The 21,951-nt window shown below is 44.3% G+C and overlaps 2 protein-coding genes across 2 annotated transcripts; both read left to right on the forward strand.

Annotated features, from left to right (window-relative positions):
• Positions 1-2,691: 2,691 nt before the first annotated feature.
• LOC120790220 (guanine nucleotide-binding protein G(olf) subunit alpha-like) lies at positions 2,692-13,492 on the forward strand. Its single transcript, XM_040127579.1, has 12 exons — positions 2,692-2,936; positions 4,056-4,196; positions 4,272-4,344; positions 6,498-6,591; positions 8,443-8,540; positions 9,035-9,089; positions 9,182-9,255; positions 10,533-10,591; positions 10,682-10,802; positions 10,905-11,035; positions 11,940-12,007; positions 12,654-13,492. The coding sequence occupies exons 2-12, from the start codon at positions 4,061-4,063 to the stop codon at positions 12,798-12,800; spliced, it is 1,056 nt and encodes a 351-aa protein (XP_039983513.1). The 5' UTR covers positions 2,692-2,936; positions 4,056-4,060; the 3' UTR covers positions 12,801-13,492.
• A 1,607-nt stretch (positions 13,493-15,099) lies between these two features.
• On the forward strand, positions 15,100-21,943 carry zbtb14 (zinc finger and BTB domain containing 14). The gene is made up of 10 exons (XM_040126950.1): positions 15,100-15,330; positions 17,813-18,001; positions 18,278-18,448; positions 18,714-18,809; positions 19,530-19,673; positions 19,876-20,120; positions 20,251-20,336; positions 20,508-20,647; positions 20,732-20,827; positions 20,927-21,943. The coding sequence occupies exons 2-10, from the start codon at positions 17,813-17,815 to the stop codon at positions 21,065-21,067; spliced, it is 1,308 nt and encodes a 435-aa protein (XP_039982884.1). The 5' UTR covers positions 15,100-15,330; the 3' UTR covers positions 21,068-21,943.
• The last annotated feature ends 8 nt before the right edge of the window (positions 21,944-21,951 follow it).

Raw genomic sequence — 21,951 nt, forward strand, 5'->3', positions numbered from 1 at the left:
ACATTAAAGACAAGGTGACCGTTACAACCACAGATAATGGTTCAAAATTTGTGAAGGCTATCGGTGTCTTTGCAGAAGTTCAAAGAACTGTCAAGACAGAGAAGATTTTTAGGAGGAAGAGGGACACCCTGTCTTCATAACTGTCACAGAAATGAAACCGAAGAAGACTACAGTTCTCCACCTCATCAGCAATGTGCCTGCCACACCCTCAACCCGGTTGCCACAACAGACATTGAGCTTTAACCCAGTCGGAGCCCTTTAAAAAATATCAAGATCAAGGATTGGCAATGCCAGGCACTGTGGAAGAAGCAATACAGGAGCACACAAGCTTCAGATATCAAAAAAGACCAGCTAGGGTGCCAGCTGATAGTTCCAAGTCCAACAAGGTTGAACTCCACTTACCATGGAGGGCTTGAATACCTGTATCCTGACTGAAGAACAAGACCTCCAGGAAACCTGTGTTCAAAGTGGCAGAACTCACCTTTATACAGGAGAATGTTCAGCTAAATGTTTCCTTTATTTTCATATGTACTCAAGTTAACTGGTGTTCATTTGCTGTAAACCATGTATCTGTCTGAATATCAATGCAACTACATAGTGTAGTAGTGTCCCAGGTTATTATCTGAACGTTAAACTACTAATACTATCAGAAGGATTATTAAAATCATAATAATAATGATTACTTTTACTTTTCAATAATAATTTTTCCTTTTCTTTTTTCTGTCCATCTTTTTGGATAGGGCGCCCCTGGCCAAGGCCCTTGGCTTATGACAGTCTGATATAATGGGCTACGCAGGAGTGTTGGTGCCAACAATCTCGATTCTCCTTGAGAAGATGGAGCAGATGAAGCGTGAGACCAGCCTACATCCCTGTAACCCACTGGCAGATGCCCTCATCAATGGGTTAGATCAGAGGTTTGGATACATTTTTCAAGATGGCAGGTTTCTCATTTCCTCTGCAGCTCACCCTGTGTTCAGATTGGCCTACATCCTCAGCGGAAAGATGTTTTGTCAAACCTGAAACCAGAAGTTAACCTGCTACAAACACAATCTCCAGATGATCACATGCAGACAGGTGGCGAGGACCCAAGTGATGACAGTGGTGAAGTAACTGGATACTTCCATCGCTGAGAACAACAGTTCTGAATGCAGGGGACAGCGCCTTGCAATCGACGGAAAGCAACCTTGCCAGTGCATTCCCAAACCTCCCGATGAACAAGATCTTCCTGGAGTACGACACAGGAGTCCCTGCTCGTGCAGCTGCTCAATGAGTTTTTGATGTAGGAAAGGATATTTTCTGACCAAAGAGAAACCGTCATCCCGATCCAAATTTCGAAAAGCTCCCCTTGTGTTGTCAGGGTCCAGCCTGGCCACTTCGTCCTCAAGTGATATATGCAGTGGGTGAAACGTGATTCCATAGAAATAGATCGATATCTGTCTCACACAGACTCATGCACACATAAACAAACACAAAGGAACATCCACACACTCTTGATACCTCCATTTTGTTACAATGTGGAGCACATGTTTTTTTTTTGTTTTGTTTTGTTTTGTTTTTTATTGTTGCCTAACTGGTATTGGAGCGGTGAGAGTAACAATCGCGGGTTATTGTTTGATAAACAGTTGAACTGAACATTTCGTATCTTTTTGACTGACTGATATTGATCACTGAGTAGCACTGACTTAAAAAAAAAAGTAGCTTCTGATGTAGTAAACTCCTTTTGGCATGTTGGTGTAGCTTAGCTTGCTATAGTTTTCTGTGGGTAGCTTCAGTGTGGCGAAGCTTCATTTAATGTAGAGTAACTGGCAGCTTAGCTCGCTACACTTTCCAAGTAACTCATCCAACACTGCTCTCAGGTTACATTCTGTCAGTCACGTCAGGTATCCTGAACAGAACCAGTTATAGAAAATTAATGGAGCAGAAATAACATATCGTATATCTTCACTGTGAATCGTCCAAAACCAACTAAAAAGTGGTCTGTATTTAAAAAGGGGCTCAGTGTCCTGTAGTGAGAGTGAGGCCACAGGTCGTCTGAACATCTACAGGTGTAGTTACACAGAATTTCTTCTGGCTTTTACTTTTCACCTGTAAATCCACTGTTTTCTTCTTTTTTTAAATGGAGACAGTAACTGAGTCAGAAACAGCCTGTGGAGGTGATGAGATAAACACAAATGTAAGCATTAGTAACATGTTGAAGGAAACACCACACAGCAATGCGGACATCGGCCCGGACAAGTTATACCCGGAGGTTAAAGATTTCTTTTCTCAGTAGCAGCTTGTTGCAGCTTTAAATTTCCATCACCTGGATCAGGTTCTTTATCAGATCTAGCTACAGAAAATGTGACCCTGCAAATGTCATTGGACGTCGGGAAATTAATCTTCATCCTGACTACGACGATGAGTACGATCAGAGTGTCAGTGTCAGCCTCACCTGACCTCTAACCTCCCGTCAGCTGGTCAAGAGTCAGTTCTGGTCCTGCAGAGTCCAGAGTCAAACCAGGAGTTTGTGCTTGTGGATCCAGCTGCTGGTTGTCAGGCAGCAAACTGACACTAGAGCAAAAAAAAGCAAAATCCCCCAAAGAAAAGACAGAGACGTCTAATGAGGCGCTATTAGAGACTGGGAGGGGAGAGGAGGGGGGAGCAGGGGGAGAGAGGGGGAGGGGGGTTGGAGACAGATGGGGGAGAGAGAGAGCAGCTCAGGTGTTTCTCTCCTCGCTGTTTAACAGAAGAAAGAAAACCACCGGGAGAACTGGTTCTGTTTCTGGACTGGACCTGAGCTGGACTGCTCGAGGACAGACAGGCGATGCTGATTAATTGAGGAGCTGCTGTTACTGTTTTTCTTTTTTTCTTGTTGGACTTTGATGGAGGGGCAGAAAGACGGACTGATCAGGACCTGCTGAGACGTGACGGGTCGGTGATCACCAACAGCTCAACAGGTCAGTACGACCAGGCTGCACTGGGACCAGCCGGTTGCATACTGGGTTTACTGGTGTCAGCAGTAGTGGTAGGATTAGCAGTACTGGGATGTCAAAATACACTGTTATGAGTAAAATTCCAAGTTCTGTTCAAGTAAAACTGAAACAGTGTCGTCAACAAAATGTTTTACAGTTTGAAAAACTGATTGATTTTCTGATTTAATCCAGATTCAACAGTAAACGTTGCTGTTTCTGGTTCAGATGTAACGTGTGAATTTCTTTTCTGTGGATTGATCGAGTCGTGTTGTCTTTCTTTGTTCTTTTCGCTTAATCTACTCATTTATTTTCCTTATTTTGTCTTTTCTTTTTGTCTCATCCCTTCTTTTTATACTCTTTCTTTTTCATTATTTCCTTTGTTTTTTCTCGTTTCTTTTATTTTTCTTTCTTGTCCTTTTCTTTTCCAGTGCGGATATTGTTGCACGATGTCAGTTATTACAATGTTCAGAAAAAGGTTATTTTAGGGGACTAAGTAACTTAAGATGATATAGCTGGGAGCGTTTGAAAAGCAAAAATAAATGTAGTTTCCTGGAATAAATTTTGCTTTCATAATTATACAGCATTCAAATGCATCTGGTGTTGTTCAATTTTCAATAATTAAGTTCAGTAGAATCAGGAGATTATTGTTAATATAGGCGACTTAAAGAGAAAGTTCTCGTTATGCAGATTTGCTCCTTTCCGACTGTTGTCATTGGGTTAGCTATGTATATTTGTGTATATATGCATACTGTATGTATATAGGCTTCATGTGTCTGTATGTGACTGTATGTGTATTTTAGAAAGTCGTACTACTGTTTTTATAGGCTAAACCACATAGTTTAAGTCTGACTGTAAACATCTTTTCTTATTTTAAAGGCTCTTCTCGGGACGGGCATTGGAAATCAGCAGTAGCTCTAAGTGCTGTGATCCACTGCATCGGATAATTGTCGTGCAATTCTCTGTTTACCGCCTCTTTCTCCATCAAATGAGCCTGAAATGAAATGGTTTCAGTTGGTTTTATGCTGGTTTCGGTTGGTTGATTACTGGTTTCAATATGTTATCAACTGGTTTCAGTTGGTTATTTACTGGTTTTTGTGGTTCCAGTTGAGATGGGCTGTCTGGGAGGGAAGACGGAGGAAGAACGACTGGATGAAAAAGCAAAGAGAGAAGCCAACAAGAAGATCGAGAAACAGCTGCAGAAAGAGAGACAGGCTTATAAAGCTACACACAGACTGTTACTGCTGGGTGAGACACCTGTCTGTCTGCACGTCCGTCTGTCTGTCCACCTGTCTGCCTGTCTAACTGCCTGTCTGTCTGTAGGTGCAGGAGAATCAGGTAAAAGCACCATAGTGAAACAGATGAGGATTCTTCATGTAGATGGCTTCAACGCTGAGTGAGTCAAACTTGAAATGTTTGGTTTGAATGCGCCAGCCGTGTTTAATGTTAGATACACTCCTCTGTACCTGTGGGGTTACAGGTGAGACAGGTGAGAGGTCTATCAGTCTGAGAATCCTGACCCCGCCCAACACTGAATAATATCAGCAACACTGATCCACAGTCTTGCTGGATCTCAGAGACTGTTTCCATCCCTTCACTTTCTCCTGGTCCAGAGGAAAAAGTTTATCCTTTGAGTCCAGTATTTTCCTGACTGCTGTGTCATCTTCACCGCTGATGGGGGATCTTCTCCTGGACCATGAAGTCCACCAGTGCTCAAGTCTTACTTAAAGGGCTGCATATAGACCCATAGTGCCTAGAACATGTTCAGCTCCTGCTGCATTAATGAAGGCAGGGTTCTCTCTCTCTCCCGTAGAAACAGGATGAATCCCATAGATGAGACACACACACACACACACACACACACACACACACACACACACACACACACACACACACACACACACACACACACACACACACACACACACACACACACACACACACACACACACACACACACACACACACACACACTCACACACACACACACACACACACACACACACACACACACACACACACACACACACACACACACACACACACACACACACACACACACACACACACACACACACACACACACACACACACACACACACACACACACACACACACACACACACACACACACACACACACACACACACACACACACACACACACACACACACACACACACACACACACACACACACACACACACACACACACACACACACACACACACACACACACACACACACACACACACACACACACACACACACACACACACACACACACACACACACACACACACACACACACACACACACACACACACACACACACACACACACACACACACACACACACACACACACACACACACACACACACACACACACACACACACACACACACACACACACACACACACACACACACACACACACACACACACACACACACACACACACACACACACACACACACACACACACACACACACACACACACACACACACACACACACACACACACACACACACACACACACACACACACACACACACACACACACACACACACACACACACACACACACACACACACACACACACACACACACACACACACACACACACACACACACACACACACACACACACACACACACACACACACACACACACACACACACACACACACACACACACACACACACACACACACACACACACACACACACACACACACACACACACACACACACACACACACACACACACACACACACACACACACACACACACACACACACACACACACACACACACACACACACACACACACACACACACACACACACACACACACACACACACACACACACACACACACACACACACACACACACACACACACACACACACACACACACACACACACACACACACACACACACACACACACACACACACACACACACACACACACACACACACACACACACACACACACACACACACACACACACACACACACACACACACACACACACACACACACACACACACACACACACACACACACACACACACACACACACACACACACACACACACACACACACACACACACACACACACACACACACACACACACACACACACACACACACACACACACACACACACACACACACACACACACACACACACACACACACACACACACACACACACACACACACACACACACACACACACACACACACACACACACACACACACACACACACACACTCACACACACACACACACACACACACACACACACACACACACACACACACACACACACACACACACACACACACACACACACACACACACACACACACACACACACACACACACACACACACACGCCACACGCTGTAACACACACACACAGACAGGACCACGCAGGTAAAGCGTGTCAGGACTGATGTGCGTCAGGTGTTCGACTGTTTGTGTTGGTGGATCTACCGCTGCCGAAGCTACAAATGAATCTTGGTTGTAGGCAGAAGGAAACAAACCTCCATCACTATGGCGGCCGTGCAGGGTTTCACCTTTTCTATGGCTTTACCAAGAAACCTGTCCGTCAGAGTCCTGAGGTACGAAGCAAGTTCAACATCCTCAGGCTATCTTTGGTTATCTCTGGCTTCACTGAGCCTGACAACGGTCATCACACTAAGCGGTCACATGACAGTGGTTATCAACTCGGTTAGTTTTCCCTCTGAAATGTGGTGGAGTCTAAAGTAGCAGGAAAAGAAAAGACCTAAGTAAAGTTCAAGTACCTCAAAATTGTACTTAGTTACATTCCAGCACTGTGAAGTGGAGACTGAGTGTAGGTGTTAGACGGAAGCAACGTTACACACATTGTTTAGAGGATGATGGTTAGATTCACAAATCTAGACAAGAAACACAAAATGAATGTAGAGACTTCAGAGAAGTGAGGTGAACAAAGGTTTACCTGCTGTTAACAGCTGGCTCACGGGCTTATCCAAACTAAAGTAAATCAAAACATGTCTGACGAATCTCACCTGTAGAAACTAAAACCCGAGGAGCTGCCTGTACACCTGGTACCGTGCTGACAGCTCCTCTGTAGTACAGTGTGTACTGTGTGGTTGTGCTCTACACACCGTGTAACAATAAATAATGTGCAAATCCTGATTCGGCTGCTGCAGGTGGAACATTTAACAACGCGTCTCACCTGTTGTCAGCCATTAACAGGTGAAGTGGTGTGAGAACTCCCCCGTCTGATCGTGTGACTGCAGGTACCTAAATAAAACAGGTGAACTGTTCCTTTAAAGCAGCACCAGGAGAGTTGGCTAAGAGCTTGTTTGTTTTAATGATGTTAATGACATGATGTAACGAGTTAACCTGGGACTGAAACCACACAGGACACACACACCTGAGTGTGTGTGTGTGTCTGTGTGTTTCTCACCTGAGGCCTCATTATCCAAACATCTCCAGTCTCTGAGGATGACAAAGAGACAAAACAAGCGTCTTCCTGTGTCTCCTCTAAACTCTTTCACTTTTTTTCTATTGTCCCTGACGCTGCTGCCGATTGGTTGACTGGATACACACACTGTGCACACGAGTGCTGTCACTGCTGTCCAATCAGATGATGTCACACTGAAGCATTTACCTGGAGAAATACATGTGACTGCAGACATGGGTGCAGGCTTTAATGGAGCATGTGACTCATGATAAGTCATAAAGATGAACTGTAAATACAATGGGCCTCCAGAGACTTTGATGTGTTATAATGAGATTATTCGCAGTTTATCAAGGTACAAACATTCTCTTCATACACAATATTCAGACTGTAAAATCCTCTAGCGCCACCCTCAGGACAACCTTCACATGTTTAGCTCCTCTGCGGTTCAGATTCTACGAACAGATCAATCAGGATGTGATGAGCTCTGCACAGGATGCCAACAGGACCCGGAAAGAAAGTGCCGTTTTAATTGTCTTTTCTACATTTCAAAATAAGAGCTGAAGCCACTGAACCTCACGAAAATACCGCATCATCATAAAGAGGTTCCCTCACCCACATTTCGGATGTTTTAATAACCTTTTCGTGTCTGCTCCCAAATGTTTAAGTCAGGGCTCACGGGAATTTTCTTTTTTGCGTCAGATCTTAGTTTTTATGTCAGGTCTTACCTGAAATCTTGTGTCATCATTGAATTTTTATTTCTTTTACCTGAATTTTGTGGTTTTCACCAGAATTTTGGGGCCTCACATTTTTGGAGTTTTGACCCAACTCTTGGGGTTGGGTTTATTTTAATTAGTGTTTTTTCTTCAGGCGTTAAGGTTTAAGGCAGACTTATGCTCCATCTCCTGGTCAGATTTAGCTGAAATTGTGGCTGTAGTAAGGTCTGCAGCCTGTAGGGGACACTAACAGGACCTTATACTCGCTGTCTAGTTAAAATTAAACTGTCTGTCCTTCTGTCTGTCAGGAGTTCTTTGAGCATGCTCAGAAGCTGTGGGAGGACGATGGTGTGAAGGCGTGTTTCGAACGCGCCAACGAATATCAGCTGATCGACTGTGCTCAGTAGTAAGATGACGCATGATATTACGTTGACTTACATGCCTGACCTGGAGGCTTAACCTAACCTTTGCCTAAAGTTAACACTACATTAACCAGCCATAACCTAATCTCACTTTAAACCAGGTCTTCACCCTACAATGATTCATGTCATAGGGACCTGCCAAAAAGAATGAGGGGCCCACATAACATTTGTAACACAAGTACACACACACACACACACACACACGCACACACACACGCGCACACACAACCACATTTGCACCACTTCATCACTCAGTACAACTGTAACATTTTTAATCCCAGCAGACCAATCAGAATGCTCCACCTATCCTGACGGACCTATCACAGCTCACAGTGGGCTGGAGGTATTGGCAGAGGCAGATGATTGGCTGAAAAGGCCTGTGATGTCACAGTAAAATGCTACATGAACACCTTTTTTGTGTGTGTGTGTGTGTGTGTGTGTGTGTGTGTCTGTGTGTGTGTGTGTGTGTGTTTTACAGCTTCCTGGACAAGTTGGACTCAGTCAGGAGGACGGACTACACACCTACTGACCAGGTAACAAATTGACCAATCAACTTGCAGCCTCCATGACGACTCAACTGTTACCGGGCTTACAGTCAAAACATTGTCTTCTTCCTCTCCTGCAGGATTTGTTGCGTTGCAGAGTTTTGACTTCAGGGATTTTTGAAACCAGGTTTCAGGTGGACAAGGTCAACTTCCAGTGAGTGTCTTTAGCCCCACCCCCTCTGTCCACCTGCACCAATCACCTGTCTCCTCTACCTGGACTGCTGCTTTTCTAATTTGTGTCACAATTAAATAAATGTTTTTAATGAAAAAAAGTCAATAGTAACAGACTGTGCCCAGAACTACAAACTACACCTCCCAGACGTCACTGCTGTAAGAATCATCCAGTCAGAGAGCTTCAGACTCTGTTGTTGGGTAAAGTTAGAAATGGATCGTTGTAGAACTCATTGATTGGATCGGTTTGGGATCAGATCAGCAGCTGTGTATTGAGAAAAACAAAAAAAACATGGGATCACAAACCAGACAACATAAACTGCAAATCAAAACTACTACCAATAAAAACAGGACAAAGAGCTACAGTGTTAAGTGTTAAGAAATGTGACTCTCATCTAAAATCAGACGTTGTATTGTCTGACTATTTGCAGAGTCCTTCCCGTGAGCATCTCAGTATGTCGGAGTTCGGTGGTACTGTTAAATGGACAGATTTTCTGCTGCTCTTCTATTAAAGTCTGATTGGCTCTCGTCTGGTCACGTCATTTAAATCTCTGTAAATTAGCACGCAGCAGCAGTCTGCAACACCAGCTCCCATAGAGCTGTGAGGAGTTATTTCAGACACTCCACGTTCCTGCAGTAACAGTCCAGTTTATTTTTCCCACAGGCGACGACAACATGAAACTCTCCTGCCTCCAGTGTCAGAACAAAACGTCAGAAAATATCGGATTCTTTATCAAAAGTCAAAGCTAATGAAGCTGTGGACGTAGACACCGAAGGAGACAAGTCAACTGCAACTCCCAGGGTGCATTTCAGCAAGAAACGTCCAATCACAGAGCTTCGCAGTTCTCTGATGAATCCTCGATCAGATCCGACAGAGTTCAGCAGATGTTGAGATTTGTCAATTGCTGTAACAATGAAGAGCTTTGACCGGCTGTGTCTCCTTGGCAACGGCAGGCAAGGCTCATGGGTAGTGTAGTATTTAGACCGAAGTGTGAAGGGTTGAAGCGGGAGGTCAGATCATGAACCTGCAGGGTGGGTCCATTATCCAGGAGAGTCCTGAGGTTCTGTTCAGGAACCCTGAAGAGACGCTTCAGAGGAGCACAGACTTGGGGAACTCTTCACAGCTGCATTCACAGTGAACAGTAGCCCGTCTCTGTCCCAGTGTTTGAGTCTGTATGTGTGAATGGCCTGTTAGACAGATACAGATTGTTACTGCGCCACGTACTGAAAGTTTACACACATTTGTTTTCTGCCTGTCAGTATGTTTGATGTAGGAGGTCAGAGGGATGAACGGAGGAAGTGGATTCAGTGTTTCAACGGTGAGAAAAAAAACACACTTATTAAAAAATGTGTAACAAGAACTGACCACAGATGTGAGGGAACAGTCTGTGTTTCTTCTCTGCGTTCAGATGTGACGGCCATCATCTTCGTAGCAGCCAGCAGCAGCTACAACATGGTGATCAGAGAAGACAACTCCACCAATCGGCTACGAGAATCTCTGGACCTGTTCAGATCCATCTGGACCAACAGGTTCATCACTTAACCCTCTCTTCTCTGTGACTGGCTGGAGTTAACCCACCCTGTTCTGTGATTGGCTGTAGTTAACGCTCTCTGCTCTGTGATTGGCTGCAGGTTTCTGAAGACCATCTCGGTGATCTTGTTCCTGAACAAACAGGACATGCTGGCTGAAAAGATTCTTGCTGGAAAATCTAAACTGGAGGATTATTTCCCTGAATACAAAAACTACCAAGTAGCTGTTGATGGTATAAATACAGACATACAATATTTATACACACATGTATAAACAGTGGTATTGTACTTAAGTACAGTTCTGAGGTATTTGTACTGCAGTAGAATAGTTGTATTTTTCTGCTTTATACTTCTACTCTGCTTTATTTCAGAGGGAAGTATTGTTCTTTCACTGCACTACATTTATTTAACAGCTGTAGTTACTGGTGTGGTGAGCTTATGAATTACAATGCACTGTTAAAGATCAAATCAGTTGTTGTTCAAAATGTTCAAATATCTGTGTTGTTAGTTTTTATTTCTCCTCTAAACTTCTCATGTGGTTTTATTTCGCTAACTGTTCAAATGATCCAATATTTCACTAAAAAGACCAGTGAATCAGAACTGTTTTTTTCCCCTTCCCTCTCCCATGAATCATCTGACGACCCCTCAGATTTACCCGGTGACCCTCTGGAGGGGCCCGACCCCTAGGTTGGGAACCAGTGGACTAAACTCTTTCCCTGTATATGACGTAGCTAAAAGCAGCTCCACCTGGAGCAGCTCCAGCAGTAAAACGCTGCTGAAGCCAACGTGACTCAGGATCAATGATCTGAGAATCAGAGACCAGTCACAGGAGACAGTTCCCTGCACAATGAAGTACTTTTACTGTGATACTGGAACTACAGGAAGTACTTTTACTGTGATACTGGAACTACATGAAGCACATTTACTACATGAAGCTGATAATATTTGTGTACTTTTACTTAAGTAGGATATTGGGTGCAGTAATCTTAATTTTAACGGGCTATACTGAATATTTATACATTGTTGTATTTATACTTTTACTTTGGTGAAGGATGTGAATACTTCTTACTTAAGTGTATAACAGCAGATATAAGACATAAACAGCACCTCCTGACATCCATGTGTTTTTGTTTCCAGCTGTTCCAGATGCTGATGAAGACCCCAGAGTGACCCGAGCCAAGTTCTTCATCAGAGACGAGTTTCTGGTAAAGACAAGCTTCCAGTTCTGCGCTCTTTCATGCAGTAATCATAGTCCTCGAGTGAAGCACAAGCATTATCATTATTTAATATTATTATTATTATTTAATATCGTTATTATTTCTGTCGTTGTTGTTATATATGACTGACGGGTGCCATTCTGCATAATGAGTAGCTTTACTTCATTAATTTTCTACTTTTGATGCTTAAAGTACATTTTGCTGCAGGTCTTTCACTTTTAATGGAGTATTTAGTGTTTTTATCCTGTGGTATTGGTATTTTTACTACATGGATGAATGGAATGGAATGGAATGAATGAATGAATGAATGAATGAATGAAAGAGGCTGGATAGCTACAGCGTGGAAAGCACAATAGACAGTCTGGCAGAGAATGCGCGGAAATGGGCCGGTATATATACCAGGAGCTGATTGGGTAATTAGGAACAGGTGAGTAGGTGGGCGGGGAAGAGTCAGGTGGCTTAGAGAAGAGGGAGGGGTGGGGTTGCCGCACGGCGGGAGGGGGCGTGGCAGGGTCTGAAGGGACAAGAGTGTTAGTAAGATGACAAAGGTAGGCAGAGAATGAATGAATGAACGGTAACGGACACGTTGGAACTGACATGTTGACACTAACACGTTAACTCCCATGTTTCTCAGAGGATCAGCACGGCAAGCGGCGATGGGAAACATTACTGTTATCCTCACTTCACCTGCGCCATTGACACAGAGAACATCCGCCGCGTCTTCAACGACTGTCGTGACATCATCCAGCGCATGCACCTGCGGCAGTATGAGCTGCTCTGATTGGCAACTGGGAGCTCACCTGGCTCTGCCGCCCTCTTGGACAGAGACAAGCAGCTGATCTAGAGTCTAATCCGATATCTAATCAATGCGGATAGCTGATCAATACTTATAGATCGTGACATATTTATACCTTTTATGATCCGTTATATCACAGACATTTATCAAACGCTATCATCAGTTCAAATGGACTGTGATGGATTATTGATTAGGACAGATTGAAAGTACCTGTACCTTTTTTTTTTTTTTTTTTTGTACCTCTGCCTGATGCAAGGGATTGTGGGTAGTGTAGTTCTGATGTTGCAAGGGAGCACAGTATGTGGTTTAACTGCCGTTGCCACAGCAACAGTCTGATATGGGAGGAGACGGAGTTTGGAAAAGTAGTTTAGGCTTTTAGAAAACCTAAAAAAAAAAAGGAATCGAAATATATTTTTTCATGTCTCTGAACTTAGAGTATATTATTATTCTTTTCCCTGAATGTTTCAGACTCTCATGTCAGTTCCTGTCCTTTCAAGAGTTAGCAGCTAGACTTGATCTAGGAAGATTTTTTAAATTTCTTCAAAATCAAACATCTAAGAAACTGAACACCTCCTTTCCTCATTGTAAAACAGTGATATTAAAGAGTTTTAATGTCAAAGTTTTGATTTGCTGTTACTCAGTTGAATGGACAATAGATCACTTACCCTAACAACAATCTTATACATATTTTTACAAACTTAGAATAATGAAGGTCCTTTAAGGTACAGTTTGTGATGAGCAGACGATAATGAAGCTCTGAAGCTGGTTTCTCTTCTGTGAATCCGTTTGTCACTGAAGGAAACCACATCTGACACTTCAAACTGCTGCTCTACTTAAATGAATGTAAAAAGATTTAAACATTTTCAACTGGTTAATCCATCCATTTTATGGCAGGTCGCATTAATTTAAATGATTATATCAAATAATTAATTTTCTATACTGCTAGGAAACTGAAAGGATGGTGTTCATTTGCCAGTTTAAAGCACTTTTACCTTTTAAATCCTTTAAAATAGTCCAACCAGATTTAAGTTAATTAAGGCCCTTTAAGTTTTTGAGCTGGCTTTAATGTTGGCCAGTTTTAAAGGGCTTTTCTTTCTTAAAGAACCTGCATATAATCTGTTGGCGGTGTCTTCAAAGTTTTGCTGATGATTGATTTATCCAACAATGATTTACTCAAGACTCGGTTAAAATACCTGTTTAAATAACCTTTCATTGGTAAATGAATGCGATTTTAAGGTAAAAACATCACATTCACAGGGGTGTCCACACACTTTCGGACATTTATCATCAGACTGAGCAAAGTGTAAAGCTTTTAGAGAACGAGAATCAGGTCTTGGGTTTTCACAGACAAGGACTCGGTATTTAACAGTCAAGGGTCATAATATAAAGTGGAACTTGGCGATAAAAGATGTAAAACATACTGTATATTTGAAGGAAAAACAAAAAGAGGCAGTTTTCAGAGCAGGTAATTCTTTTGAACCAAGCGTCTGTGTTAATTCATGATGTTGATTTTTCTTCATCTTTTTGAAGAACAGCAGCAACCGAACGGATACACGTGCACCTCCAGCAAAGAGAGAAAACTAAGGTCATCACAGTGAATTTAAAAGATGTCTTTTGTCACAGGCGGTAGAGAGCTGAAGCCCTTCAGTGAGCTAAAGGGTTCACGACCAGGACTCTGGAGCCGATTGATCAGCTGAATAACCGATAAGTTAACTGTTTGAAAAGTTACTGGCAGCAATTTTGATAACTGATTAGTCATTTTTAAGAAAAAAGCCAAAAATTGGCTGGTTTCACCTTTTTCTCTGGCTGTGAACTCAACATGTTTGAGCTTCTGTTACTCAGTCAGAACACAACATTAGAAAATATTGTTTTTAGCTTCAGGGAATAAGTCAGACATGTTCACTGTTTTCTCGCAATTTATTTGTCGAACAAACACTCGGTTTTCTGTGTTAATTATTTGACAGAAAAATGACAAATATACACTAACACTTGTCACGTCTTAAATCCAGACTTTGACAGAGTCCCTCTATTAAGACCAGGACCACAGGTAGGAGGCCCTGCTGTAGCTCCAGCGGGGCATATTTCTGACTAATCGGTGATTAATCACATTACGTAACAAAGCTGATGTGGAGGTAACGGGGGTCCGGGGCCCCTGGGGGAGTCCGGGGCCCCTGGGGGCCCCTGGGGGAGTCCGGGGGTAGCTGCCCAACTCGCCCGGTTGATGATCCAGCCCCGCAGGTGACCATGACGCAGACAGGTGAGTATCCGAACAATCCGAGAGAGGGCCCGGTCCCCGGAGGAGGGCGCATGCGTGAGAGGTGTTGCGCCGTCGCGCTCAGAGGATGTTTGGCGCGCTGCCTGCGTGCTCCTGCAGTGTGTGCGTGCTGGCGCAAAGCGCGGCCTTCCGCTCGGTGCTCGTCCTCATCAACAACAACAACAACCGGACAAAGTGTTTCCCGGCTCCCGGTGCGCTGACACACCCAGAGGGACACACTCACCCCGGGCCTCTGTGACGGTAAGAGCCCGCTCCCCCGGCCCCGCGCTCTCCCCGTCCCCCCGCTACGGCTCCGTTTCCGCGGGGATGTCTGCGCGCTCTCGAGCCGTTCATGGCCGCTCGAGCTCCGTCTCGTTCGTGTCGCCGAGGCCGCGGCGCCGCCGCTGCTCGCGTGCCTGTGTGTCGGTCCCGGGGACGGCGGAGCACGCGGCCCGCTCCCCGTCCGGCCGGAGATGGTGCCGATCAGCAGGTTTAACGGAGACAGTCTGTGTGGCGGACACTTACCGGATAAACGCCATTTTGTGTGAGACCGGAGCCGCGGGCCAGACCGTCCGCCATTTAACAAAAACACGAAATTTCACCACAAACACCCAAATCCCGTTAAACACCGACAATTTTTGTGAACGTGAAGGTTATCAAACACCGCCGGTTATCGCCCAGTAAACACCGGCCGGCTGTAATTGTGTCCGGGAGGCCGGTTTATCCGCCGGTAACGTTTACGTTGTTTAACGTTAAATTAGCATGTTAGCTCCCTTACGTGACAGGCTAATGTTAGCCTCACCAGTGAACACAGCTACCGTTACGCCGTCTGAAAAACAGTTTACACCGTTGTTCTCTCACTCACACGCTTTCTGGCTTACAGTTAAAACGGTTTGATCCGGATATGATCGCCGTTAAATGAACGTTAGCCTCGTAGTTGTTAGAGCATGAGCCTAGCCCGCTTCAGTCCGGTGTAAATTGGACTGTGGTCTGAGCAGAAACAGGACTTGGCGTCCGTTAACGGTCCGGGTCCAGGTTTATACCCGGTCTGTGGGGGTTGACAGATAAAACGCGGTCGGTTCAGGTAAACAAAGTAACAAAATAATATTAATAAAATGACATCTGTAAGCTCGATGCTAACAGGTAGCCTTTCTGTTCCATCCGTTCAGCTAAAGGCATCATTAAGCGTGCACACGCTCCAGTGCGCGTGTCCGCGGTAGTAGAGGTACATGAACTATTCGAAGAGGACTGGATACCAGGGAGGGGGGGGGGGGTAATAGTCCGCCGTAGACTCTGAGCAATGCACCGACACCCTGCAGCTCACCTGCACGGATCCCAGGTTAACTCCCATATTTAAGAAGCATGAAACCAGTGACACCCAGGCTGATCCTCAGGTAACACGTGTTGATATGATCCAGTGTGACTTCCACTTCCTGAGGACATCATGATCTCTGATGTCCCTCCAGAATAAACTTCCAGAGGAAAAAGAGGCTGCAGAACTTCATTCAGAATCTTCATGTTTTTAAGTTTCCCTCAGTGTCACAGTGACCCAGTGACAGTTGTCTGTTCATCCACGGCTACACTGCAACAGGAGCTGATCACAGCGGATTCAGCAGCTTCTAATGGGACAGTTTGACTGAATGGAAACACATATAGGATTTAAAAAAAAACAAAAAACGAGGCTTGAGTTGTGGTTCACAGTGTAACTAACTGACTCCATGCTAACACTGTGTCCAGTTTACTAGGTCCAACTGTCTCAAACTAAATCCAATCCAACAATCCTGAAATAACTCCTCCTCCATGAAGGTCATGATGTTCACTTTGGGTTGATTCCACTGGAGGATCATTTTGGTGGACTGAGTTGAAGGGTGTTCTGTCATACTGACAGGTGTTTCTGTTACTTTGTCCAGTCCATTTATGGAGGGTGGAGTAAATAACTGAAACACCTCTTTGATTTCTTTTTTCTGATTAATCAAGGACACCCTGATTGTTAAAGTGAAGTATTGTCTGATATTTGAAATATACAAGGGCAGAACAAGGATTGTTATGATGCATTCACTTGAAATTGGAATGACAGCTGGCAGCATTTGATTGGCTGTAACAGAAACCCGTCAGGTGACTGCAGCAGTATTTTTACATTAAGATGAATGCTGATTAATAATAACAGTAGTTTTGTGAGTTGCAGTGTCTTTCACATTGATAAAACATCAGAACACAAAGTTCAGCCCAAGACAGAAAGTTAAAATATCTTTGAATCATGAAGTACTGTGGTGTTAGCTCTAACCCTGTCATATGTTAACTAGTTCACACAACATTTTATTGTTTTATCAGTTAGTTTTGACTTTCCACTCAGAGTTACAGTCAGATGCTACAATAGACTGCTGTACTCTTCTGCGTGAAACCAATTAAAATGATGGGTAAATAAGAACAATGGAGTAGTGAGGGATTGATTCTGAGAAACATGCTGCTTTTTACAGCTGATGTGTCTGTTTCTACTTGTTATTAATGTGTTGTGATTGTTGGGAACTGATGTGCAGCTGTTTATTGACGCAGTAACTACTAGAGTACTTTGTGTTTAGGTGATGACAGTAGTCTCCAAACATTGACACAATAAACCCAAACTGTCCGCAGGTTTTACACCACTGAGACTGGGAGGATGTTTGGGGTCGGTTTGGTGGAACTGAGCCTTTAATTGGCTTGTAAACACCTGATGTTGCGTTACCTGAGTGTTTTCTGTGCACAGATGGCGGAGACAGTGAAGTACGTGGACGACGAACATAAGAGCATCTTCCTGAAGCTGCTGAATGAGCAGCGACTGGAGGGCGAACACTGCGACATCGCTGTGGTGGTTGAAGATGTGAAGTTTCGCGCTCACCGCTGCGTACTCGCCGCCTGCTCTAACTACTTCAAAAAACTGTTTAAAAAACACGAGGTACACTCAAATATTTCAAAAAAACACAACATTCTATCTAAATTTACACATGTGCAATCCAACTACTTCAATAAACTCTTTAAAAACACAGGGTACCTTCTAAATATACACACGTACTGTCCAAGTACTTCAAAATCTGAGGTAACACATGAGGTAACACATGAACACATGAACTTTCTGAATACTTAAAACTGCCTTTCCTGTACCCTTCCAATATTCTAAAATGTACTCTCTAAGTACTTTAAAAACAAGGTGCGTGTCTGTGTGTCTGGTCAGGTGGACAACTCGTCTGTGATTGAGATCGACTTTATCCGCTCTGATATCTTTGAGGAGGTGTTGAACTACATGTACACCGCAAAGATCTCCGTCAAGAAGAGAGACGTTAACCTCATGATGTCATCAGGACAGATCCTCGGCATCCGCTTCCTCGACAAACTCTGCTCTCAGGTAACACTCGTACAGACAGGCAACTCCAAAGCCGACTTCATACCCCATCAGAGCTGCTTTTCACAACCTGTATTTATGTTGATTTTATCAGCAGTTTGGTGATGAGTGCTTGTCAGCCTATGTTGAATTCAGCATTAAAACACAGTGAGGGGGATCAGAGAGAGCGGGAAGGAGGAGACGCCTCCCTCCCTCCCCCCTATCCTCCACCTGTCACCTCCTACTCGTCAGTAACTACAAACATGATGATGCATTCATGAATCCTCAGAAACGAGACGTGTCATCAGAGGACAAAGAGAAGTTTCCCTACGACATCGTAAAAATGGCGCTGCCGCCTGAAGCTCAGTTGGCTGCTGAGTCTGAGGTACGGTTATACTAATCAGTGATGATCAATGGTTAAAGATCTGTCGCACCACTATTAAAATTCTATAATTTATTACCTCTGCCGAGGATGCTTTGTTTTCACCTGTGTCTGTTTTGTTGGTTTATTTGTCAGCACAATTACACTTAAAAAGTACTGAGCTGATTTGCACCAACTTGGTGGAGGGACGAGGCCTGGCCCAGGGAGGAACACACACAATTTTGGGGCAGATCCTGGAATTTTTTATCATTTTCCTCAACGTGGCGAGAGAGGGCGTTTTCCCACATTTTTGTCAATTTCTCAGGAAATACTGTATGGACTTTTATGTGGGGGGGAAAAAAAAAAAGTCACACATTTATGGTGTTGAGGTCCATGAGGTTTTACAATTTGGTGCAGATCCAAATAATAATCCGGATCTGGTGGAAGAAAATGCTGAATCTACATTGCACGCACAGTTTTACTTATTATTGTTATTATTACTAAGTAACCGTGCATATGACACCAGCAGCATTTAGCAGTGCTTACATCTGTTTCCTTTCATGTCGTATATTTATGACTTACTATGTTTTAAGACAAATAAATCATTTATATTATCAGACCACTTCCTTTTTCCTTTTATTTTTCTATTAGAAGAGAGACAGACGTGTGTAGGGTTCTTTGGCCTTGGCAGGGGTTTGAGCTCTACCAGGTGCCAGTTGTTACGATGATTGTGTTCGTGTTCAGGTGCTCGGGGAGCACGATGACACGCCCACCACCGATGACCTCGTCGAGGCGTCAGCCAATCAGGAGCTAGATAAGTCTCCCAGTGCAGCACTGCGTGTCCAGGAAGCAATCCTGAAAGAACTGACCAATGAAGACGTGCACAAGGTACACGCATGCAGGCACTCACACATTTGATCTACTACGCTGCTTCTGTCCTCGTTTTTAAAAATGTCTCCCCTTTGGAATAATAATGAGGGGAGTTATAATAATAATAATTTCACTCCCAAGTGCTAAAACTGGTTCTTACGACGATAGAAGTACAAGCAGGTAAACAGCCCCTGTGTCCACACCTGTGTGACCTCTACAGGTGACCTGCTATGACCAGGATGTGGTAACGGAGATGGAGGCAGAGCCCAAGGAGCTGGGGGCCGAGCATCACGCCACCCAGACGCTGACGTTTGCCGACAGTATGGGGGAGGTGAAGGACGAGCAAACGCCTGGTTGGTCAACAGCGACAACTGACATGAAGTTTGAATACCTGCTTTACGGACACCGAGAACAACTCGCCTGTCAGGTGTGTGGGAAGACCTTCCTGGATGAGAGCAGACTCAGGTTCGTACCATACACCTGGTCATTACACCTGTTTCGCACGTCTGTCAACACACTTGACTGGTGCACCTGGCCAGTACATCTGATCATCGCACCCAGTCGACACACCTGGTTAACATCTCTCCGTTTTTAGGAAACACGAAAAGCTTCATTCAGCAGAGCGTCCGTTTGCCTGTGAGATCTGCACCAAAGCTTTCACCACACACGCTCACCTGAAAGGTACAAACACACCTGCGCTCAGGTGCGATCACCTGATCGTGTAATCAGATACACGATTAGATTACTGTTCATTCTGTAGAAACAGCAGTATGATGCTGTGGATGGTTTAATGTGCTTTTATTCTTTAGCTGAGGTAAAGTGTTTGGCTCCGTCCTCACCTGTATGTTCCAGAACACCTGAAGATCCACACGGGCTTTAAACCTTACAGGTGTGATGTTTGTGGGAAATCGTTCATTCGAGCTCCTGACCTGAAAAAACACGAACGAGTTCACAGCAACGAGAGACCGTTTGCCTGCCAGATGTGTGACAAGGTGAGCTCACCTGTCTGCCTCTTACCTGTCTGTGACTCACCTGTCTGTGACTCACCTGTCTTTGTCTCACCTGTCTGTCTGCAGGCGTTTAAACACAAGTCTCACCTGAAGGATCACGAGAGGAGACACAGGGGAGAGAAACCGTTCGTCTGTCCATCCTGCACCAAGGCCTTTGCCAAGGTACGACTGATACTACCGATACTGCGAATACTCACAGTACTGCTGCTGACAGTGTGTATGTGTACCCGTGGTATGTTCAGTGTCACTCTGTGCTTTCAGGCGTCAGATCTGAAGCGTCATGAAAACAACATGCACAGTGAGAGGAAACAGCTGAATCCACTGCAGAGCGACACGGAAACACTGCAGGCCGCTGCCATGGCTGCAGAAGAGCAACATCTTGACAACATCAGCTGCTCTTAACATCTGGACATCGTCAGCTGCTCCTAACAGGAGGAGCGACATCAGCTGCTTCTAACATCTGGACAAAATCACCTGCTCTTAACGGGAGCAACATCTGTACAACATCAGCTGCTTTTAACATCTGGGCAACATCAGATGTTCTTAACAGGTGGAGCAACGTCAGTTCCTTCTAACATCTGGGCAACATCAGCAGCTTCTAACATCTGGGCAACACCAGATGTTCCTAACAGGCGGAGCAACATCAGCTCCTTCTAACATCTGGACAACATCAGCTGCTTCTAACATCTGGGCAACACCAGTTGTTCCTAACAGGTGGAGCAACGTCAGTTCCTTCTAACATCTGGACAAATTCAGCTGCTCCTAATCATTATCACTGTATTAATGAGAATATTTTCACTGTATCTATTGATTTATTTTTAATGCAGACTAATGAAGATCTGTTTGTGTAGAAGTAGTTTTTCCTCCTCTGCATCAGTGACCATGAACTGATGACCTCAACGATCATGTGATGAACATGTTAAACATGGCAGATGGTCTGTGACCTCCTCCTGCTCCTCTGGTTTCATGTATGATCTGAAATTTTTTTGTCTCTTTGTAAATGTACGGGAATTGTTTTTCAGTTTGAACCAAACTCTGTACAGAAAACAGTGGATTTTGAAGGTGTTGGTTTGTGTTGCTGTATATAAACCCGTTGCTCTGTTCAGTTTAATGAGCAGAGCTGCTGTGTTTTAAACCACGGCTGTTTTCATTATATTTCATCACTGTCACTAAACTACAGGAGCCCCCAGTGGACACATTAACTCTCAGGGCTCAGTTTACATGGTGCCGCTTTGACAGTAAAATGAACCATTTTAATTAAAATCTCTTCAACCGGGACACACATT

Source organism: Xiphias gladius, chromosome 5 (assembly GCF_016859285.1).
Source record: "Xiphias gladius isolate SHS-SW01 ecotype Sanya breed wild chromosome 5, ASM1685928v1, whole genome shotgun sequence".
NCBI classification, from domain to species: Eukaryota; Metazoa; Chordata; class Actinopteri; order Istiophoriformes; family Xiphiidae; genus Xiphias; species Xiphias gladius.